Below are 24592 nucleotides of genomic sequence, written 5' to 3'. Positions count from 1 at the left end.
GGTTCCCTTGTTCTCAAGGTTTTTTTGTGTTAACATGAGATTGGGGCCACCAGTTTCCTCTAAACGCCTTGGTGCATGCTATTCTTTCATCTGCTTCCCCAAACAGCAGACCCTGCCACTCAGAGACTGGCATTGCCTAAGTCACATTTTCTTAATTTCCCTATCCCCAGGCTGGCACAAGCAGCAGCCTTTTCTTCGCTCTCTTTGCTTCTTTATATGCAATGGGTTGCAGAGATCCGCCCTCAGACCCCACCAGGCCACACATGTCTGTCCAGCCTCCACCCCCTTCCCTCTGCAAGGTTAAAACAGACCCAGCAGTSTGAACCTCCCTCCTTGCTAAGTCCTGCATGGGGCAGTCTGCACCCCTTCACRCTCTCTTTAACAGGACCATGACAAGGAATCAGAAAGTGTGAATATATACACCAAATATTCACATAAGAGAAGTGAAGAAAACCAGCAGTGAAGATGAAAAGCAACTGGTAAGAAAGCGAGTGGGATTCATGAGAGATCTGTTTATAAGAGACGAGTTAAAGCTGTCCTTGCCAGCTGCCTTTTTTGTTGTTTGTTTTTATGACAGTGTTATATGAAAGAAATGGTTAGAAAGAACTTTATAGATGTTTTGTTGCACAAAGATAAAAAAGTTCTTATGTAAAGAAATTGTCTTGCCAGTTCTGTTAATAAATCCTTTATTCATGTTTTTATATATGTAATAGGCATGGCTCTGAGGAGAAAGCCAATAACAGAATCTGTCAGAAACTATACATTCATATTGGAGTTTTCTTTCTGTTTACAGGAAAATTACAGCTTTCTTTTACGTGTGTAGTTTTCTGGGGTCTTTCGTCTCAGCTACCATCCAGCAACAATCAAGTAAGGAAACAGACCGTATCTGTTTCTTCTTTTTGTAATTTTGACTGTCAAAGAAATTATTCAGARCTTATTCAAAATTAAAATACTCTCTAGCTAGCCATCACTGAAAGACAGAGTGATCTGTGTGTATGTATGTACGTGTCTAAGTATGTATATGAGAAAGAGGGGAAAAAGCAAGAGCTGTATGTATTATTTCAAATTCAGCATTAGGTACATTTTAAGGTAAAGTTTAAGCCTAGAAACAGGTAGTAGATACAGGACATACACAAAAAAACATATTTCTATGCTTCTGGTTAAATATTCCTCTGCTATATGTGGTAACAAACTTAAACCACTTTATTTGGTGGGCATAAAATGTAAAAGACTGGCTGTCAGTCGTATATCTTATCCAATAATATAGAACGAGGCTGTTTCTAAGGTGTAACATGTCAGGCTGAATGTTCCCTTTAAGTCCATGTTGTTAGAAGGAAACCCACATTTATGCTTGGGTCCTTGCATCACACAAGAGGCTCTCTGTAGGTTGGAAATACATCTCCTTCCAATTTGCATGCTTCATTCTTCCCCATCCAGACTCTACTAACATTTTCCAGATTCATCTGATACTAGACTTGAGCAGAACTCTTTCTAATAAATGTTTATTTTCCCCTCCTCCTCCTTTCCCTTCCTTGAATTAGGGGAATTTGGTGGATTCTCATGTTTACTTCATGGCTTTTTGGCAGATAATATTCAGAAAAATTAAATTTTTATATTTGGTTTTCTCAGTGGAATTTCTTCTACATTCTTGCTTGGGTCAGTAGAAGGGGTCTGTAAATCCTGCTTGCCCCCACCCTGTAATTCATGAATGTCCATTCTCTGGTCAAACAGAGGAAAGTGGGAAGACCAGGAATGCCAGAGAGGACAGAAGAGAGGCCAACAGTTTCTCTTCTCAATAGCCTCCTTAGTTGGCATGAGGTTTGTTTAAGTTTGCTTGGGATTAGGGAGACTGTTGATTCAGGCCTTTTTTTTTTTAAAAAAAAAAAAAAAAAAGTTAAACCACCAGAAGTTCCAGACCAAAAACTGCTTACAGAGCAGGCCTTCTTATGCTGGTACAACTATTTGTCCATAGTTCTGCTATAGAACAAGAATTATAACCCTCTAATTTTAAGGCTAAAAAAAAAAGAAGAAAAGCAAATAATCAGTCAATTCATAATTTTAAATTTAGAGCTCACTAGAAACAGATACTTATTTTCTCAGATCTTTGATTTCACTGAGTGCAGTTTAAATTTATTATTAACTACAGCTACTATTTAATTGATAATACTTACAGTTGCTTCACTTGATTCCACTTCTAAGGCGATCTCAGGCAATGTGCACACGTGGTTAACAAATCCCCCTTTTCTGCAGGACTGCCAGTCATTCTTGGTTCAAGTCAGAGAACTGATCTCTGCCCAACAATCAGGATTGGCCAGGATGACTTACCAGGCAAGTAGTGTATGGATTTCTTCAGCAAAAACCTACTATTCAGAAACTTTATCAGGTTATATTCAGCTCTGTGATCGCACAATTCTCTAATTAAAGTAAAATGAAAGTTACATTCTGGATATGTATTTTTATTTTTGTAGGCTTTGACCTGATTTCTCAGTTCCAAATAGAAAAAGCTGCCTCCCGAGGAATTGTCCAGAGAATAGTGGGCTCCACTGCTCTACAAGTCGCTTATAAACTGGGACCCAATGTAGACTTCAGGATTCCAACTAGGTAACGCCTTTTGTTGTCTGTCTTGAAAATATACACCCTTTGCCATATTATTATTTAAGGGATAACTCCTCTCCTCAGCTGGATCTCCTAGTTTGCACAGCTTTTGGAATTGGAATGATGAGTCCATTTTTTTTTTAATTGACAGCACCAGACTAGACTGATTCTGTAGCAGTAATTTGAGGGAATTCTGCTTTCCTCTACCTCTGGTACTGCTCAGAACATCTGGAGATTTGCTGAAAGAAAGGGATTCATCTCTAGGAACCAAAGCCAGCAATCATACATGACAGAAAAAATGAGAGGGAGGCAAAAAACAGTGGGAAAATGGGGGAAGTTTTCTTAAGACTTTGGAACAAAGGGAWCTTTCTGCTCATGTAAGGACTGCAGGAGCAAGGTAGGATAAAAGCTGATTGATTATATGGTAGGTTATTTTTACATTTTGGATAGCGGGTGCATGTGTGTTCCTGGGTGATTTCCGCTCACTTAATCTGTAAAAGATGAAAACTGTTTTTTTAGCTTGTCACAGCCAAATTGCAGTAAGAGCCAGGATTTAGGAATCTAACTGTGTTTGTACTTTATGGGCCAGACTATTGATGCTGGTGAAGAAATAGAGACAGTACAGCAGGGTAGAGATGTTTTTGCCAAATTTAGGCAAGGCTGGATTCTGGTCCAGTGCCTTCTGTAAGTAAGAATGCTTTTAATTAGCAATGAACTGGCAAGGTCCTTAATTGGACTACTGTTTCAGCTGAGGATTATCAGAGTGCAAGGTGTTTCTGTCATACTCTGACTACCACTGACAAGTCCCTCTTGCTCCAGTCCTGCCTCGTCGCTGCCTTCTTGGCCATTAGGTTAAGAAGCCAGTAGTTTAAACCTCAACTCTCTGACTACACTGGGTTCATTGCATTCTTTACAGTAGTAAATCAAGGCTGCCAGTGTATAAAGGTGAATCCAATTACAGAGAGTAAATGGGATCTTTGTTTCATTAAAAATGGGAGATTTTCAGATTCTCAGCTCTCATATCAGCTCAGAAGCAGTCTGACCTGTCAATGCAGTCAGTATTTTAAATTTTAAGAAAATTGGCTCAGGTCACTTATRCACACTGTAGTAAATGACTCTAGGGAGATATAAGCCAGAGAGATAAAAGTTATTCCTGACCAAGCTGGTGTCAGTGTGCCATGGCTAACTACTTGCATTTGGCTTCTTGGCTTGGTGGAGTGCTGTAGTATCATGAATTTATCATGTTCAAGATGCTAACTGGTACCTCCAGTCAGATTTATGCTGTTCCACTGCAATGCTAGCTCATTGTATAACTGAAATCTGGCCCCAGCTCAAACTAAAAAGCCACCTGCACTGAAACARTGTGTCTTGTCTTAGGGAACGAGTTAAGCCTTGAGTCTTGACAGCGGTCTAGCACAGTCGGTGTGCTGCTTCTCTGTCTTTGAGCCTAGTTCTGCTGCCCTGCTCCAGTGTGATTTTACCATGTGCCCCTCTCACTAAGCTCAGAAGGAGTTTGGGAGTAGGTCACTGAGGCCCACCTTAGCCTAGCACCAGTTCCAATAAAAATCTTAAAATAAGCCCAGATATCCCTACAGCATTTATACAATSTGGTATGGGGGGAGGGGGTTGCTGATATGAATTTGTAGTGATTTAATGTCCGAGGAGCATTAAAGGAGGTAGTAGGTTATGCAGACCACCCTGAAGGAGACAGAGTGTCGGTGAGGGCCCTGGCRTAGCCCGGGCTCCGTCAGAGCAGAGCCGTGCAGCCGCCGGGAGCCTTGCTGGTGGGTTCCTCAGTCCACCCGCCCTGTCCTTCTGACGATCATTTCCGCGCTTGCCGGGAGCGGGCGGGCAGCGCTGCGGGCGCGGAGCGGGCGCGGGGCTGCGGGCGCGGGGCTGCGCACCCCACCCCCTCCCCGCGGCCCCCCGCGCCTCCGCGCCGCGGAGCTGTTCGCGCCCGCGGTGCTGAAACACCGCCCCGCCGCCGCCGCCGCCAGCTCCGCGGCGCTCCGCGGCTCGGAGCCTGCTCCGCCTCACATGTCCCCCCATGTGGGCATGGCTTAGCTTATTAACTCCGCTTCTGCTGAAAAAAGCAGGAATAGCTTGTGCTTTTTTTTTCCACGTAGCTTCCTTAAATAGCTACTAAATTGTAGCTTGGTCTTTTTGATGGTTAGTATACTTGCCAAGGTCCAGAAGTATAACCCAGGTAAGCCACAGAGCTGGTCAGACAGAATGAATACAAATGATTATGCACAAGTCTTGACTTAAGCTTCTCCTGTCACCTAGATGAATTTCCATTGGCCTCTAGTGTAAAATCTGCTGAAGAATCAACATAGTATTCGCTCCTTAGTGCATTAACACTTGTGTAACTGCCATGACTCATACTCATTGTCTCTGATATACTGAGCCTGTCATTTCTCAATTTACTTTAATAATCTGTTGTAGGTACCACTAGTTAGCAAGTGCAAAAATGAATTCTGTAAATTTGGATAATAATTGCACTGATTTTTAAATGAAAGCTTTAAAAATATTATGTTAGCACATAGGAATATGTTGATAATACTTTTGTTATGTGGGGAACAAGGTTAGCCATCTTTACACATTGGTTGGGATCTGAATGCTTTGACCTTCCAAGCAGGAATCATACTAATGATATTGTGTTGCAATGCGCACCCTCTGTCTACACCTGTATGGATAAATTAATGCCAGGTGACATTCTAAGATCTTCAGACTTGATCATCTATTATACTCTTAAATTAGTAGACAATACCTTGGCATGGTTTTGGCCCAGTCTGCTTATCACCCTTCTAAATTCCTCAGCACATCTTGGGAGTTAGTGTAGGCTATGGGCCATTCATGGGAAGCAGTTTGCATGGGGTCACTGTGTTTTGGAAGTAAGAAGGTTTAAACTTTTTCATGCTAGTTGAACTTAATATCAAAGAGCAGTCCTGGACATATTTAATTTAGTAGTATGAAGGTAGCCTACAAACCTAGAAATGATATCTCTTTGCCTGCATTCTCATCTCAGCAGAAGTACTGTGAAAAATCAAGGTGCTTTTTGAGCAGCCTTTATAATCAGAGTTGTGGTATGGTATGGACCACTTTAACAGGTGACATGACAAGCAAATATTTTATGATAGGAAATTTCAACATGAAAATAGGAACTTTATAAAGCCTCATTGGGAGTTTTGGAACATGCACAGAAGAATTTCATAGACTGATTTCCTTTTTCTTCCTGTTTTTTGGTGGTAATAATGTTACTCTGTGGAGTAATGACCCTCAAATGCATGTGCCTGAAGATCTGGCTTTCTGCACTCAGGCACCAAGGTTCTTCAGTTGCTTTTCCTTTTGCATTGCAAGTAAGACGGCCTGCACAGTATCACTCCATTGATATTGATGATGACTCTGTAATGGAAATGATAAATTGCAGCTAAGAAGCTAATCAGCTCATAACAGTAATAATTAGCTCAGAACTGGATGTTTCTGAAGAACAAAGACCAGCTGAGACTAATAAGTTCCACCAAATTACTTTTGACTAATGACTTAGGATAGTTTCTTTTGAAAAGGCTTGGCTGGTTGTGTATTRCTATTGCTTGTTTGAGGGTTGAGGGTTGCCAGATTGTGCCTGTGAGATCAGCTGTGATCTTGGCTGAGTTCAGGAGGTGATGATACCAGAGTCTCCAGCTTGAGCCAAGGAACCTACACCCAGCCCTACATGAAAATGTGTTATCAGAGATTGGTCAGAGGATCTCTACAGCTATCTCCARTAGATTATACTTACATTTTAAAGCCTTCATTTAGCATGGATTAAGTTATCACTGTAGGCAATGGAGCCCAGTAAGAAATTAACTCTTTAAAGAAACATGCTTATAAGAAAAGCTTATTTTGTAGTATTTAAATGAGTACATAGCTAACCTTTTAAAATATGCTGCTGCTCTTAATGAATCCTGAAGTCAATGGGACTATTCAGAGTTTTCGCTGCCTGTTCAGGTGACGTATCTTGGTTATATTGCTGCCTTGTTTATTTAAATATCATTATAAGTTTTCCATATTTTCTAATTATTCAGCATTTTAAGCTGCTGACTTCGGTAGTCTTTTGCCTATATAAAGATCACCGGCTTTGGGAAAAAATATGTACTGATATCATTAAAACCAATAGAATTACTTTTCATTACTATCATAATAAGTGAGATGAGAATTTTTCTCTGCTCTACTTAAAGAATTATACATATAAATCACACGTAATAGCATTCCTGTGCAGAATGCMTTTCTGTCACTGGGTCCTACTAAGTTTAATGATGTTGAGTCACATTACTGATACTTAGACTTTAGTTTAAAGGCAGTAGCCCTTCTGATTGTTTATTAAAAGCTTTCTTTAATTGTGAATAGTTATCATGTACATGTTTATATACTGTTCTATATACATTTCTTACAATTTAGGTTTTTCTTACCAGAGTCAAAAGACCTTACACAATTTCCCTGTTTTGTGTGTCACTTGAAAATGTTAACATATTTCTTTTCTATTTTAACTTCTGAAAAAGGAGGTCCTATATAATAGTTTCTAAAGGATTGATGCTATAGCTAATTACAGTGCAAAGAACCCTTTTGCCAATCTGGTTTAAACAAACTTCTAATCAAAAAAGTGTAACTATGTTTACCTAGAGTTTTTTTTGCTGGTATAGTTATGCCAGCTGAAGTGGGGTGAGAATGTGTGTGATATTTTAACTGGTATTGCCACGACAGCAAAACTTCTCAGAGGAGAGGAAGCATGAAATTCTCTCCTTGGAGGATCTGTGATCAGTAGCACTGCCTTTGGCTGCAGASGGTGGCATATCGGATTCTCTAAAGCCACCGAACTCTATACAGAGAAAGTGAAATGTCACATAAAGGGTAGTTAAAAATAAACTAACAAAGATAGTAGTAAAAACAGCTTAAAAAAGAACAAACTGTGGTATTTAGCAGCTGAACAGAGAAAAGAGATGAGCTAAGGATTTAGCAGCAGAAAGGAGAYTGAAATACTTGTTTAAGAGAGACTGTAGAGGAAGAAGAAGCAGAGGTCTTTTATGGAAACAGAGGTCCATAAAAGATGTGCTGAGCTAGGTCAGGACCTGAGTAAGACACTGAATGTGTGTCTGAACAGAGAGAGGGAGTATGCTCCCGCAGCAGGAAAGAAAATATAAATACGCCATCTAAGCTGGAAGCCTAAAAAAGGGAAGGATAGGGGAGAGCAATAARCACTGGAAAGTGCTCAGAAAAGGAGGAAAGGTAAAATGTCCAGACATTGAGATTTGCATTTAAGATGGCAAGATGCAAACTAAAACAAAACAATGAGAGAACATCACAAGTTAGATAAAATGTTATAGCACAAAGCCARTTGGGACAGACTGCTCTGTCAGCAGAAATGTAATGCGACATAGCAAATTGCTTGCATTTTAAAGATCCTGGCGAGGAATGTCCTCTCCCACCTTCGTTTGTCTCTGTGCTTTGTGTAATGAGGTATCTTCCACCTAGACTTTGTCCTCCTCAGGCACCAGCTTTCCCTGCAGCTGAGGTACATAACAAATTGCAGGGTCATGGGGAAGGAGGAGAAGCACTAGCACTGCGGTTCGGTTTATCAGGTAGGCGAAGCTGCTGCTGCTGCTGCTAGGCTTTGCCTTTTCCCGAAATCTTGCTGAGGCTGTGCCGTCTCCTGCTGGAATATGACTGCACTGCAGCTCGGGATACATTAACACCACACTACAAGCTGTCTGCAAGYATTCTCTTAATAAATTAGTAGTCATTGAGGTTACAGAGGTTTGCTAATGGCTAAATTCCTGCGGGTATAGGATTGATCTGCCACTTGAAAATAGCTTTGTTTGAAATCCCTACTTGCTTAAGAAGTTTTTTCAACAAACGCTGGCCACAAAACAGCTCTGCATATCTCCATATTTAAGAAAATTTAATCAAACAACTCTTTTTGAAACTTAGTCTTAAATGTGGTTAGAGGACATGTATTCAGTCAATCAGATTACAACACTGCAATTTTACCATCCATTGAATGTGAAAAAGTGCATTTTTAAGATACTCTGAGATTCACTGAGACATTTGAGATAAAATCACATCATTAATTTAGACAGTGATACAGCAGATATAGTGCTTATTTGTTTTTSTTTCCAAACTGCATATGTTACTGGACTTGCAAAACAACAGAAAATTTTAACTGTAGCATATCTGTTCCCTGCTGCTTGTAGTCTTACAGTTGAATGTCACAGGATGTAATACCTTTTAAGTGTAGGTTCTTACTGTGTGTATAGCTGTCAAAGGAATGTTTTCTTTCTGCAGAAGTGATGGCTAGTAGATCAATGAAATGGTTATTATTAGGCTGAACAAGAAAAGGAATTTGCAAAGATATTCTTATGTCTTCAAAACAAAACAGTACTGCACTAACTATATATCTCGTCAATTATAAAGTCACACTAAATGACTAAGTGCTAATCTGTTGCTRCTTGATTCATTACAGTTAGAAGGAATCAACATAAATATTGCATAATGCAGGAAGAACCCACATTTCTGAACCAGCTCCTTTTGCCAAATGAAGCATAAAGCTAGTGATTTAGAAGGATATTCCATTTCAGCACTCTTCATACGATAAGAGCAGCTGAAAGGTGGTTCCTCTGAGCAGTTGATTTCCACTGCTCTGTGATGGTATATAAAGCTTTTCAGAACAAATACACAACAAATTTATTGTATTTTGATCCTACACAGTGCTCTGTATTCCAATGGATTGCCTGACGAATATTCCTTTCTAACTACTTTTCGGATGACGGGGGCAACACTTCAGAAATACTGGACTATTTGGCAGATTCAGGATTCTTCAGGAAAAGAACAAGTTGGAGTGAATCTTAATGGTCCAACAAAAAGTGTTGAATTTTCTTATAAAGGACTGGATGGAAGTCTTCAGACTGCATCATTTTTGCATTTGCCTTTCTTGTTTGATTCCCAGTGGCACAAGCTTATGATAAGTGTGGAAGCAAATAGTGTCACACTTTTTATTGACTGTATTAAAATAGAATCCTTAAACATAAAGCCAAAGGGAAAAATCAGCATGGATGGCTTTGCTGTGCTTGGAAAACTTAAAAATAATCCTCAAATTTCAGTTCCGGTAAGTTTTAAAATCTTATATTAATGCAAAAAAGTGCTTTATGGGAACTTTACATGTTATCATTTTTCTTGTGGAATACATCTTCAAAAGACTTCTGAAAGCAGAAGTGGAAGAAAATAAATCATTGCTAGGTAAGTACTAGCTTTGCTTTTGAAATTTTGAATGTGTATAAACCATGTAAGGCAAGAGATGATGCTGGTTGTGTCTAAGTTTCAGCAGTGAAGTGTCTCAGACATATACATTTCTGTCACTGGCTTTTACTCTGGGTGTATCAGTTGGGTATTCCCTTGCTTRTCTTTTATACGGACCTCCAGAAGGAGGTCTCAGAATGTGGGCTTATGGCCTGTACCTCACACCAAAGACAGAGCAAAGCATTATTCACTCAGCAAGATCCAGGACCTCTCTCCTATGTGTCTCCTAGCCATCAGCTAGATGATTAACCTTCTCTCTGGTGCAATAAATATTTTAAAATAATTAATAAAATGGGAATATCTTCAGTACGAGGGAGATTTTTGATCTACTCTGATGCTYACATAAGAACTAAGAGACCAATGTTTAAATCTCAGCCGTAAATCAAGAGATAATCCCCTGAAGACTGTTCTAATCATTGTGCCAGCAGGTGTGATAACTGTGGCACTTCCTCTTTGATTAGTTCAATTTTTTTTTCCAAAAAGATTGACCTGGATAGACAGCTAAYTGATGGAGTGTTCTTTCTTATGAATCCTATCAGAGACAAGAGTAGAGCTAGAGGTTAGATCCAGTCCACTGGAGGGCCTAGCAGAGCTGAGACAAAAGTTTAGCCCACCGCTGTAATACCTTCTCCTGGTCAGCTCAGGAAAACCTGCTCCCATATCCTTGCTTTTATGAATGCCTTTCTAAATATCTAAATATCTCTATGCRTTATAGAGGACACCTAGACTCAGTATGAGAGCTTCTTTATTCTGCATAGTAAGAGGTAGGCAGTGAAATGCTGATTCCATATCCCTTTAGTGCATTTAATGCTGAAAGTATCCTCTCCATGCTACCGCAACACAAGGAAAGTTATTTTGATGGGGAAAGTATCGTTGGGGGTGATATACGGTAAATATTGAATGCTTTTGTGTCCTTCCACTRAGAAAACTGTGTATGAAAATCCTCAGGGATTTTATTTGATTATCTGCTTTAGTTTCTGAGATGAGTGATTGRTAAGAAAAGCATACAAAGAAAGTGACATACCTGTAATTTCTGAGAGAAAATAATTTCTAGCTGTCACATCTGCATTTTGTCTTTAGACATCTCTGAAAGTGTTTTCTCAGGTAGTGTTTTCTCAGCTAATGAGTCACATTGCACTTTATGGTGAATAATATAAGAGTTTTGTACCATGGTAGCACTACATGACATTTAAGACTTGGTGAAGGCTATTTCTCAATTCATTTTGTAGATTAAAAGGAAACTGCTTAAAAATATAGTGGAAAAAAGTTGTATGGAACATTGCAAAATTCCACGTATTACCTTGTTCATTTCCAAAGATCTCCTTTAAGTGTGCTAGGAACACATAACGTAAATGGCAAGAGTATAGGGTATTGGGTATTCATTTCTAAATGGATTGAATGRCAAAAGAGAAATCAGATACCCAATATATTGTAACTGTTTTCTATGCCCTTATACTGAAGATTTGCATCAGTTTTGAAGTAAAATGAGCAAAGTGAAATAAGACATAATCTGGCATTCTGTATGATTTGCCAAAAATGTAGCCACAGGATAATTCACACTATATAAGTATCATAGGACAAATTTTGCAGGTTAAGAAATATCTCATACTTCATCACCTGTGTATATATAGCTAACTGGTTTGCATTGCATTGAAATTAGTTCTACTTGAAAAATTGTCACAGAAAGCTGCCATGGGCATTTGAAAGTGGCCATCCATCATGTTGCTATAGATGTTGATTAGGAAACATTTATTTACATTAATGCTATTGAAAACAAAAGTTAATCTTTTAAAATACCATTCAAAGGAAAGTTAATCTTTTAAAATACCATTCCAAAGGGATGCTGGTGTTGATAATCAATATAACAATTAGCTGCATATGTATTTTAGCTTTGCTGACTGGCCAGAGGAATACTGGTGGATGAATGGATGGATGAATGGGATAATGCAAATGCAGATTTTTTGCATATTTTAGGGATATAAGAATTTCTACCCACTTATTGCAGTTGTCTTTGGGAAGGTACTTAGATTAAATAGATTGGATGCATAGAGAGGTATAGGTATCAGGGTAATAGTACTAAAACACCTAATTTACAGTGTTAGAGTAAACCATGCCTTCAAGTTAAGCATATAGGCATCCTCCTTAAAAGCAAGAGAGTTCTTATTCCCTCTTGAATGAATGAATAGAAGCAGCAGTCTACAAACTAGGAGAGAGTAGTTTTAGAGTCACCTTGACTTAGAACTCAGAATTCTCCCATTCTGTGTTAGTTCTGGCTGAGCTCTCAGCTAGGATTAGAAAGGTCAGAAAAAGCTGCAGAAAAATTTTGGAATTTTATCTCCTTTCCTCTCCAGCCATGTTTTGTGTAAAAATGTTGCTGCATTCTGCACAGACTTACTCTTTCAGTAAGGCATACAAATAAGACAAATCTATTAGGCTGAGCCTTTCAGACGTCTTGCAGGGGTGTTTAGTTGGAGGGCATTTTTAGGGTTTTTAGTTTGAGCATATTGATAAGGCTTGAGTATGAAAAACCTGYTCTGTTCTTGGTAATAGCTTCTGGGCACATGTAGTAGCAGAATTTTAGGTGACTATGACACYGTACAGGTGAAAAAAAATGGCATATTTGGATTCCAGCTACTGAAGTAGTTAGAAGAAGATTTGGAATAGCTACTTCATCTATGTGTAAGCACCTACATCACTAGGCAATAATGTCAAGTTACCTCACATCAGCGGAAATGTTAAGTACAGGTAACATCCTTTGAGGATGAAACAACAACATGGAATYAAGATTTTTACAATTCATCAGTTATCATTCCAAGTATTTTTATGCCTTTAGCTTGTCTATGGAAAGATTCAGTAAGACTTACTGTACTCCATGAAAAAGCTGAAATATTTGCACATGGCAGGTCTTAAAACAGGAAAATKGTGCATATAGTTTAATAAAAAGAATAATGGAGCATTGGAACAAAATATTAGTAAAAGAAGTAGGTAAGCATCACATTAATGAAATTTAGTTTGGGTGTTCAGAAATATACTTTAACTCAGTCAGAACTGTTGGGATGACACAGGACTCRCAAGACTAAATTGCATGGCCTATATTTTGACATCAAAACTGACAATGGTATTAGGCAACATGATCATATAAAGATATAGATTTAGGGAGACCACATATTCTGAAAATATGRTGAAGAAAATACACAATTTGATGGACTACTAATTTTGAAATGGCTGTTCATATTGCAGAAGTCTGTGTTTTGGTCTGTCTTTCCGGTTTCTCCTTATATGGAGTAAATAAATATACTGTTGGAGATTTTCTAGGCTTATTCTTTAGCTTGCTTGACTATGTTCAGTTTAAATATCTCACCAGWCTTGGTTATTTAATATATCCCAGACACAATTTCTAATTTATTTCCATGCATTGCTAAACTATATTACTTCCAACGATATGGTTTTTAAAGGACATAAATCATATGTTTCTTATTTTTTTCCCCAGTATTCTGAGTGCTATATTTATCTTTWAGAATAGGTCAACTTCTGATAGGTCACTATAAAATGTGTCATTTTAAAAGAAGTCCTTTATTTGTTGTTGTTACTATGATTGCCCAAGAGAGCAATAGGCGAGTTCCATTAGAAACTGGGGCTTGCCTTTGAGCCTTTACAAGAATTTATTCCAGGATTTCTGGAATGTTTTATAGAGGATAAAATTTTATACAGGTTTACTGCTGTATTTTATGCTTTTTAGATAAAAAAGAAAGTATTTATTTTTTTTATCTAAAAGTAATTCAAGTAATCCGCTGTAAAGACTAAGCAATACAGCTATATCATCATTTCAAAACTAAAAAAGAACCTTCTGAGTCACATGTTTGTTATAAAAAGGTAAGGACATTCATTTCTTATTGCTCAAATATTAACTGTTGTGAAATGATGTAAATTGTCTTCGTTCCCTTGACTTCAGAGGCACTACCCTGATCTGCTCGTAATAGATGCTGAACAGTTTGCTAGAATTGATTCTTGGTCATTATTTAATTGATATTTAGTGCTGCTAATTAGTGCGGCTACATGATTTGTAACATCTAAGAGGCAGCTTCTTACCAGCATTTGCTGAACAGAGATTAACTTACACCATGGACCAGATCATGACATTGTAAAAAATTCCACCTTCATGTCTCTCTCTTTTTTTTTTTTAATTTTAATTTTTTTCCCTTCCCTCTCCACACTGTGAACTCTCACATTCAAAAGACTGAACCCCTGCTACGGAGGGTCAAATAACACCAGAATTTGCTGCACTGCTCTAGGGCTTTGAAAAAGATATAAGGAAAGTGAAGCTTTAAAAAGCCATCATAGAGATGTGGGAAAATGAATAAAAAATGTTTAAAATGCCTCTAGAATGAGATATGTTTAAGTATACGTATATGTAAGTATAAGTATATGTAGTTTATTCTTGGTCACTTAAGAACAAAGGTACRAAGAGTAGAAAGCAGACTTCCTCTAAAACAAACATAGATACCGTTGATGAAAAGTTGTGGAGGACCTTTACCTGAAAATTGTTCAGCTGAACTGCTCTCCCCGGAAAGGGCCTTTCCTCGAAGCATCCCCAAGGAGGCCCTAACCGCGGGAGGCTCGGGGAGCCACAGACGTGCTCTCACTTAACCCAGAAGAGTGTCACAAGTTTCCTTAAAGCTATGCTACCTCCTGAGTGCCTCACTGTGATTGCTGCTGCTATACTGCAAGTGCTGCTGCAGATATTTAGGCCTCATTTAAACCTTACCTTAGCCCTTATGTCCCTCAGGCTTTTTTAAAGCACTGGTAAGACAACTGAATTGCATAGCTCTGCTGCTGAGATATGCCAAAGTGTGGGCATTTAAGGGCATTTCTATTGAATTTGGATAGAAATCTAAAGCCATGAACAGATGGACATAACTAATCCGATTATCTGTATGCACTGACTAGGAAATTAAAACTAAACTGAACTCTTGTAGGAATCTCAGAAAATAGATATCAAAAATATTAACCTAGGGGTCTTAAATACCACTAAAAGGTTTTAATTTTCATAAATGTGCTTTATGATAACCTCAGATTTTTCTGGGGTTCATCTCTGAGAACTCCATACCTGTATTTCATCCTTAGTAACAGTTTATATTGATATTGATAGAACATCTGCCTAGATATCTTCAAAATAGTGGCATCTTTTACATTGACTTCATGTAATCAACAAGATGATTATGGAACGCTCGTGTAGGGAAAGGTACCTTGATACCCAGACTAGGACCTGTCTGCTCTTTTTCATCTTTCCTAAATGAACGTGAGCCAGTTACCTTTCAATACCTTGCCAACAGAAAATTTTAATTTTTAATTTTTAAAAAGTAAAAGTTTTCAGCTCAATCTTTGATTTACGTAACCTCTAAACAATAGCAAGAGTAGAAAGCCAAAAATTTACAAAGCGATAATCGTTTGAAAAAAATATGTTCTCTGACCAAGCCACGAGGAACTAAGAATGTCAAATCAAAACTGGCTTTTCAAACTATTTCAGCTCTTCTCACAGTCACATTATGGTACAATGTGTTATAAATAATGCTAGGTAATTTTTCTGCATAAGGTGCCCRCCTCATTTGCTTGGACTTTCTTGTGTCCTAATTTCGTAAGAGTAATCAGGCCTTACTTAATACTCACCATTCAAAGCTGTTATCAAATACAAAACAATTAGTTTTCTCACTGGCCATGCAAGAATGTTGGAAGATAACACGAGACACTAAAATGATGTCTTGGCTCAGTGATTCAAGTCCCTAGTGCAGCAAGCAATCAAATTGTATAATCTCATTCTTAAAATTTATCATTCTCTACGTTAAAACCAATTATGTTCAAACTTGAAAAACTGAATTCAAACTTAAAAATGTATGTGTTCACTAGTAGTATTCTTTTCTGACATGAGTATTGACATTTGGATGGTCACTGATCCTGATCAATATTAAAATATAGTATACATTCAATTCTTTCATATGTATATTAAGATATTCAGTTGCCTATTCTTAAGGAATGGGAACAGCTTTAAAATGAGAATTGGATAAAGGAGGTAAAGAATTGACTCTGACATAGTAGTGTCAGATAACACAGAACAGGTAAAAGAAACGAGGATACTACCTCTTTTGTGCTCTCTGTGCACAGCACTCTGGAAACTGTCATGACTGCAAAGGAAATAGAGCAGCAGAGATGCGATAGCAAGGATTTCAGGAGTGGTAGCATCAAATGGGGAAGGTGAAAACAGAAAGAACTTCAGGGTATTTGGCAGAGATCTTAAAGGACATCTGACTCAAATCATTTATTAGCAATAGCAGCCAATATGCAGCTAAGTCAATATAAGGAAGTTGGCAGAGAGGAAAGCATCTCAGAATGATGGTCTGCTTTCTACATCAGAGGTTTAGGTTGAGATTGAAGATAGCAACGAGATATGCTAGAGGGAGGAGAGAAGGCAGAAAGCACTGAGACATTATGTTATGGAAAATATGGTTGGAAGTTAACTTTAGTTTAACAGAGTAAGGAGCAAGATGTAGAGAAGCAATGAAATGGGAAGTGAAAGCCACTTGGCAGCTACACAGCACATCAAGAGAGACCTAGTTGYCTTTTCTGGGAAGAGCTTGTCTTAATTCTGTGACTTTTTCCAGCRCTGAATAAAAATATTTGAAGACATGAAATCTCACGGGTGTAAGTTACTCGGTTGCAGAATGTTGCTAGTGTACATATGATCCAGCTTTTTGAACCCCTCGGACTATCAATTCTGACCTCAGACCTATCATTCTTCATGTACATAACCATCTAGTTAGAGAAAATCTTTTTGTGGATGTGTGTCCCTTAATAACACCACTGCTATTGTATATTATGGAAAAACTAYCTATGCTTATAAACAATGTCTTTAAAGGATGCTTGTGACAGCTCTTCTCCTTAAATCCCACAAAAGGTTTATGCCCCCTGTTTAAAATGCYTACAAACTTTGGGGAAGGAGAAGTGAAGATAGAGAACTGCTCTGGAGCGAGCCCCAGTGGCTGAGTCGGACCGTCCTCCTGCTTAACGTGGAGTGTAGCATCTCAGCAGCCATCTGTTATTTTTAAATACCCACCTTTCAAAGCATACTGTTAGCTGATCAGTGTTTCTCCTATCAAAACCTTGCAAATGTGAAGATTTACACTGAATTAACATGATGTTTCTCTCCTTTGGCAGTTTGAAATCCAGTGGATGGTGATCCACTGCGACCCACTGCGACCCCAGAGAGAAGGCTGCGGTGAGCTCCCAGCCAGGGTGAGCAGCGTTTCCATCCTTGTGCTCCGGATCCCGGCACTGCCACGAAACCTGTGTCTCCTGGGGGGCAGGAAGGGGAGGCAAGCAGCGAACAGTAGCCTCATTTTCTTCCTTATGGCCAGCAATGTCTATTTTTAACATACCTGTCTGGAATTTGGTGTGTTTAGAAATCTAACCCCTCTCTGTGGCAGCCTCATTTTAACTCTTCAGTGACTCTCTTACTTTTTCTTCCTACCAGCTATTTTGGTCAGAGACTTTTAAAAGATGTGCCTTGAGGAGAGGAGAGATTTTGCAGAYGCCCCGCTGTATCTGCCTCCCTTACTGGCTCCCACAGAGCATTAGGGAGTGAAAGTCGTGGCAGGAGGTGAAGGACATGCCCAGAGCAACAGCAGCAGGGCAAAGGGTTAAAGGAGCTGCTGTTATTCAATCCTTTCCTTCCCAGCCTTCAGCTTTCCTCCAATCCCCACTACCCTCCTCAAGGCCATTAATAAACGGACCTGAGGGGTGCCTGAAGCAGGGCTCACCTTTCTGCTGCTGGCACACTTGGGGTTTTCGGTGTCAGGAGGCACCTAAACAGCTTCCAGACCATGGCGAGGGATGTCCAGGGCCCGGTCCCCCTGCCTCTGGGTCTTTTTCTACAAATTATTTGCCTCTGCCTGGCTCAAGTAAGTTTACTCTGACTTTAACTCTGCTTTTCTCCTTTGCAGATAAGCCAGGTAGAAATYGAGGTGAGTCTGGGGGAAGGGACGGCGCTCCTCCGCACTCAGGGCGAAATTTCCTTGGGCGACTGAAGGCAGCTTCGTGTCATGTCCTGGCCCCAGCACGGGGAAGGGTTTTCAGTCCTTTTCTCCTCTGTGGTAGCTACATTTTGGACTCTGACACAACACTGGCGCCTTTGCAAGGGAAAGGCGAGCCAGGTTCAGGGAGGTGGGTGTCCTCTGCGCGCACTCCTGCGCAGAGCAGCCCAGGGGTGGGGAGGCACCACGGCAGCGCCCCGGAGGACGCCAGGGCTGATGCTCCCTCTGAAGACATCGCCGGCTGAGTTATCACCGGAAAGGCTGGTGCGGGTCTGGGGCGCGGGGCCGCGTCTCGGAGCAGAGCCCTCCGTTCCGGGACGCGAGGCCCGCGGGGAGCGCGTGCCCCTCGGCTTTGGCGCCCGGCGGCGCCTCCCCGAGTGCCTCCCCGGGGAGCTGCAGCGGGGAACGCAGCGCAGCACGGAAAGAGCCGCTCTGAGTTTTCTTCGCCGGCACAAAGTCTTAGGAAATCCGTCTCTCTCGTTTCGGCCGGATGAAGAATTAGAACAGCGAATTGCAGTGCTTCGCTCCGCTAAGAGYGTTTTGCTATTTTCGCCACCCTCCGCGGCTTCCAGGCGCGAGGCCCCCACCTCCCGCTGGCGCTGCGGGACACAGGTTCGGYGCCTTACACCCCATTCACCGCTTTTGACAGTCACAAAAGCTAGGATAGGACAGCGCTAGTGCATCCTGACAGAGCTAGTGTGAGGACACAGATCCTCGTCATGAGCCGTGGCTCCCCGACAAAGCCAAAGGAGCCTCTTCCCCTGTGCTTGTTCCCCCGGGCTCGCTTTCACATTGCTGCAGGTGTGCTGAGGTCTAACTGCTCTTCTTTATTTGTTTTTGTTTGTTTTTAATGCCTTACCAGAGAGGCCCCCCTGGTCCACCAGGCCCACCAGGTCCACCAGGACCACCAGGAGTTCCCGGTATTGATGGCATCGATGTAAGTGTTTCCCGTGCCCTGCCTAGGAAATGCCTCCTGCTGTGCCTCCGTCATCCCCACGATCAGCAGTTGACCCTGAGGAGCCTAGAGTTTGGCTGTCTCAGGTGTTAGGGGCGGGGGGGGNGGGGGGGGGAAGGGAGGGAAGGAAAAAGGCATTTCAGATCATCTACCGTATGGAAAATACAGGATTATTTATTACATGTAATCATGGTCACACGCTATGATTATTTGACTTAATGGGGTGTAGGGGTTTTGTAATTCTAATCTCAAAAGGAATTCTGTAGTACCACTCCTATTAAAGCATGATAAGCATTTGGGGATTATTCCTGATAGTAGCTGCTTTGTGTTTTCCCCTAATTCCTGTCTGGGATTATTCCTATTAGTCTGTAACAGAAATCATGTGTTTTTTTTTCCTTCATTTCCCACAATAAGATCAGTTTGGGGTTATTTTTTGATAGTCTGTAAATAAGTGTTTTTCTTGAGGGACCAAGAGAGGCCCGCATTGCTCTGACTCCGACTTACACCTTCTCTTGTGTCCTGTAGGGCGAGAGAGGTCCCAATGGCCCCCCAGGTCCACCGGTAAGTGATTTTGGCTACTTTGCATTACCTCCTGCAAGAGCAGAGGTACAAAGTTATGTTTATTCTTCCTCTCGCTGTCTCTGCTTCCTGCTCTGAAGCACACTTAACTGTCCATTTAAATCCTGAAGGGACCAGATGGGGATGCAGGCAAAGCAGGATCCCCTGGCCTGCCCGGAGAGCCAGGAGCTGATGTGAGTATGCTTAACTTATTCTGGATTTATTTTTTTAAAGGAAAATAGTTGGTTTTAGTATATTTCTGTAGAAGCATGACCTCCTTCTGAGGTTTCTGGCTTCCCCACCACCTCCAGCGAGGGCCAGCAGTGCACGTGGTGGAAGAGGCGCTTTCTCCAGGTGGAAAGGCGCTCTCCAATGGGGCCCAAGCCGGGTGGGAGGGAGGGCGTCAGGCAGCCGGGGCACCACGGAGAGCAGACTCTGGTTTTAATTATTTCAAGGGTCTCATTACTCTGTTGCTCATAAGAAGGAGAGAATGGGAGGGTCTGCATGCTGTGTGTATGGCATGGTCGTGATGAGTTCACTCAGGATACTTTAGATTAGTAACCATGCAATGTGAACTACAAGAAATACCTCTATTGCTTGTAAATATTCCCATTGCAATGTCTTACAGCAGCTAGTCAAGCTGTAACAAAATCGTAGTGGAAATGCTACATTATAACTTCCGACCATGAGAACCTGTCTTCCTGGACTGCAGTTTACTTACAACAATAATGACACACATCAGCTTCACAGTAATTTAAAACAAAATTCTAATAATACATATATAGCGTATGCAGGGTTGCGTATTTGCTACACTGCGTAACTGCGAAAGTTAAGAGTCTATAATTGCAGAACACTACTGAGGGCAGCTCCTGGTATTAAAAAGTGAACGGATATGTTTTCATTCAATTGAAGCTTAAGGATGATTTTAAGCTGTGTTTCTGGGAGAAACTATGATTTCAGTACGACTTATTCTGACCCCCTGCCCAGACTTCAGCCATCGCAGAGCCTGTATCTGCTAATGTGTCTTCCTTTCTCTGTGCAAGCTGAAGAATAAAGGTTCAAGATCATCTGCTGTGGATGGAATGTTTGGTTATAGCTCTTGAATAAATTAGTGGCAATAAAAACGTCTCCATACATTATGGGAAACTTTTCATATTTCTCTTGAGATTAGTGATTAAAAGCATTTCTTGCTAAGAAGTCAATTCTTTTTATTAGTACTTGGATATTATGCCAGGATGTAGGCAAACTGATGTTTAATTTACATAAGTGGTAGAACACTTACTGTAATTTAAAATGTAAAAAACAGAGATTGTGTGTGGCTAATTAATAACACAGAGAACATTTAAAAATGACATAAATTAAAAGGCCTAATATTTCTGGAAGATTACAATACTGTTAATTTTATTTGTTTTTGAAAGATACTTAGTGGAGATGGAGCTGAAATAATCTTTAGTTAGARTGTCAAAATTCTAAATTTGTACAAGGAAATGGACTTACCAATACAGTATTTGATACCAACTTCATTTTTTCCTGAGAGTAATGCAGGCCACAAACCAGTTGTACATGTAAAAAAACTGTAAGCAGACTATATCTTTAAAAATCATTGCTTCCTATAATTTTCTCTTAAGATATAGTTTTGTTCTCCTTACCAGAATTCATAATAACACACTCCCGTGAAACAAAGCTTTCAAAATTCACCTCAGCTTTTAATATATGTTTGTACTTGCATGTTCCCTGATATTAGTGGATGAGTGAAAGAATAATACTAAAATACTGTATTCTGAAAGGGTAGAACTTTTTTTTTTCAGTTGAAGACACAACATAGGACTTAATTGTACTCCCACTGTGCATTCCACTTTTAATTGAAGGTTTAGGTTTATAATACCTTCTCCTGTTTTCTAATTGGTAARGCAGTTCTGACTTTTAAATCTTATCTTTTTTTCAAAAACTACTTCAGTACTGGGTTTAATAGACTGAGTAAAAATCCTGCAGAATAATTGCCTATAATGATCCTGCAAGCTTTAGAAAGCAAATTGTCAGCAAAAACATTTTTGGGGTCAATACTGAGTTGCTAGAAGCACACTAGAAAAGGAAAGTGTTGGACAAACATAAAAACAAAGCTTTTCTTACAGAGCTCTGGAAAGTTATAAGCCATATAAACTGATTAAAATGTTGTAARCAAAAGAAAACAAAGGAACTCCAGATGAATTACCGTTTACAATATCAGGATTGTTTTTTGATTTTAGCCAGATAGACAAGTATGATCCAAAGGGAAACCTCAAGCCTAGCGTGGCAGCCTTGGTTTTCTGTTCAGAGCGTATGGCCGATAGAGAAGCTGAGGCAGCCCCCAYAGCTGCTTCTTCCTCAAGGAGGTGTGTGTTAGTTATTCCTAATCRCCCTGTGTGGCTGTCAGAAAGCTGAGGAGTGCCATTCCCTTCTGGACTGAATGACAAGGTGCAGTAGATGCTACATGGACTAATGTGGTCTTTAAACTGAGGTCACGGTGGGCATTGCTTCAATAAAGCCATTAGCCTGAGGGAAAATAGGGAAAGATGAACAGAAGACTACGTATGGTTTAGAAAACTCATCTGCATCATTTTATGACTCTCCACATGCAAGTCTGTATCCATTCTCAGCACACAACTGCAATAAACTAAAGCCTAGTCAACCAAGGCTTTAGCTGGTCCGTGTAGCTATGACTTGCAAGAGTATAGTGCTAAACCCTGGCTCCAAATGATTATAACTCTCTGTTTTAAAAATAGGACCCAGAATTTAAAACCATGAGCAATATTTTATTTTAGGATAGTTAAGGTTAATTGTCATTAAGTTCTGGGCTCTTGAGGATTCACTAAACCAAAATGTGGCCTGATGTGTGGTGAAGGTACACAGAATCCAAAAATCTGTGTCTGTACAAATTGATTTTAAAAATACATAATTCTTATAGATAATATGACAAAAACCCCATGAAATGTATGTGTGGAAAAATGAGGTGAGAAGGTTTACATGAAAGGCCTTCAGTCTTCCCTGAGTGATTTCAGATACTCAGTTGTCCTTCTGAGAATCTTGACACTTCTTCCAGTTCTTAAATATGGGAAATTTATTAGAAAGGGAAAACACTGACAGTTGTCATTTTAATCTGAGCCATGAACTAGGTTCATCAGTTCATCAGTAATTTTCTCTGATTTGGAGAAATTAAGATAAATTCAGACTGTGTTTGGTTTGATCGTAGTTTAGCTGAATAATTGTTGAAGGACACATAYGACAACGTGGATATGGGATGCCGGTTACAAAAACTGGCGCTTCGAACCTGGCAGTGTTTGAATTAGAGTTGTATCTCTGCTCCAACTGTATATRTGAACAGACATACGAGTTATAAGTCTCCGGTTATTACATATTTATCTCATGTAATAGATTAATTTTTCTGTATTTTAGAATGTTTTCTGTTAGGATTAAAAAAAAAACACAAGCAACCTTTGCATGAACATTTTATATCTTACTTCCACAGGGGCTCACAGGCCCTGATGGGTCACGTGGAGCAACAGGACCAAAAGGACAGAAGGTAAAAGCAAAATTAGATAATAAATTATGGACTTCTTTTTTCAAGCTGCAGCATTTCTTAGAATATTAAAACACATATAGAATATAGATGTTGATCCTGTTGGGCCCTTCTAACAYGGCATCCTTAGCCAGCAAAATGGGAGAGTGGCATTGCATTGATGGCATTAAGATTTACCATCTTCAGTAACTATAAAACTCTTTCCATTGTGTYGTGCTGTAATAATGTCACAGTAGGAACCTGAACACTGAAACGTGAGTCCATCAGCAATCAGACAAACAAAATGAAGAAATACACATTAGAATTCAGAGTAACCAGTATCTTTGAATTATTTTGAGAGAAGAAAGGCCTAATGCTGTTTTTTTGTATTAAATATTAAGCCTTTCTTTTGTATCAAGTTTCACTGAAACTAGYACAGTATTAATCATGGCAAATAATGTTTGCAGAATATGTCCGCCAAATGATACCTGCCAAAAGACAGGAGCATCTTCTTGTGTATTGTATAGAAAACTATGTGCTAATGCCTCTTGAAAGACTGCATTTTTATCCTTTTTAGGGTGAGCCAGGACTGCCAGGTGCTCGTGGATTTCCAGTAAGTAAYACATTTCCCGAATGAAGACGCTTTTTAGACCTTAACTATAAATATGAAKGATTCCTATTGCTAAACGTAGTGAAGAAAAGTAAGAAGAAAAGTAAGAAAATATTTCTGAAGTTTCAAAGAATTTGTAAGTTTATAGAGTAGTATGTAAAAAAACCTTCTTCAAATCAAAATGTGCAGGTTTCATTATTGAGGAGGGCATGTTCAATTTGCATGCTGTAAAAAAGAAGGAAATATCTGTGATGTGGCTGCATATTTTGGAAGCATCGTCACTGCCGCTTTCCATCTCTTTGTGCAAGCACTCTGGAGACAGGAGAGTTCACATTTTACATGGATAAATTAATCTAGTCTTTCCCGTTTCAGCTTCTCACCATGTGTTTAGAAGTTGGAATGACTGAAGTATTAAATGCAGTATAGGAGTTGCTGTGCTGTTCCATGTGAAAATAAGACAAAATATGAGAAAGGACATTCAAAAAGTACTGCTCATATTTACATGGAGATAGATTTAACATCCTTTTTGGGGGGGCTGTAAAGAACTGTGAATTTCAGGAATTTGCAGGGCTAGAGAAGTGGATGGCAGCTSCCATGATGAAACTCAGTTTATATAGGAAACTGGGAAAATCTCAAATAAAATGGACACTGGAATAACATGAGTGGTCTAAGATTATAATATGGCTGCACAGAATGAACTGATTTCATTAAGAATTAGATTCCTTTTTGAGAATYAGTTTCTATTAAATAGAAAATGTGTTGTATTCCAAGATGGCATTCCTTTTCATGAAARTCTGTAGCTTTAACTGTATCTTTTTATTTTTGATGCTCTATCGTTAACTTTCTTTACATTTTTATTATAGAAACATTTTACTATTCAGACATTGAGAAAATTATATTTTTATTCTTGAAGAGGTTACATG

The 24592-nt window shown here is 39.6% G+C and overlaps 1 protein-coding gene across 1 annotated transcript in view; it reads left to right on the top strand.

The window, feature by feature from the left end:
* The first annotated feature begins 323 nt into the window (after positions 1–323).
* COL9A1 (collagen type IX alpha 1 chain) overlaps positions 324–24592 on the top strand; it is a 66233-nt gene continuing 41964 nt past the window's right edge. The window contains exons 1-12 of the mRNA XM_085316030.1: positions 324–479; positions 794–867; positions 2251–2328; positions 2469–2601; positions 9340–9736; positions 17137–17214; positions 17922–17942; positions 18874–18948; positions 19492–19527; positions 19656–19718; positions 23030–23083; positions 23637–23672. Of these exons, the coding sequence (XP_085172156.1) occupies positions 466–479; positions 794–867; positions 2251–2328; positions 2469–2601; positions 9340–9736; positions 17137–17214; positions 17922–17942; positions 18874–18948; positions 19492–19527; positions 19656–19718; positions 23030–23083; positions 23637–23672 (1059 nt within the window). The 5' untranslated portion in view covers positions 324–465. The remainder of the gene's footprint in view (positions 480–793; positions 868–2250; positions 2329–2468; positions 2602–9339; positions 9737–17136; positions 17215–17921; positions 17943–18873; positions 18949–19491; positions 19528–19655; positions 19719–23029; positions 23084–23636; positions 23673–24592) is intronic.

The sequence above is a fragment of the Rhea americana genome, unplaced genomic scaffold, assembly GCF_003343005.1.
Source record: "Rhea americana isolate MKP2758 unplaced genomic scaffold, rheAme1 scaffold_45, whole genome shotgun sequence".
In the NCBI taxonomy this organism is placed as follows: Eukaryota; Metazoa; Chordata; class Aves; order Rheiformes; family Rheidae; genus Rhea; species Rhea americana.
Note: the sequence above shows the minus strand (reverse complement) of the source record. Positions and strands in the feature narration are given on the sequence as shown.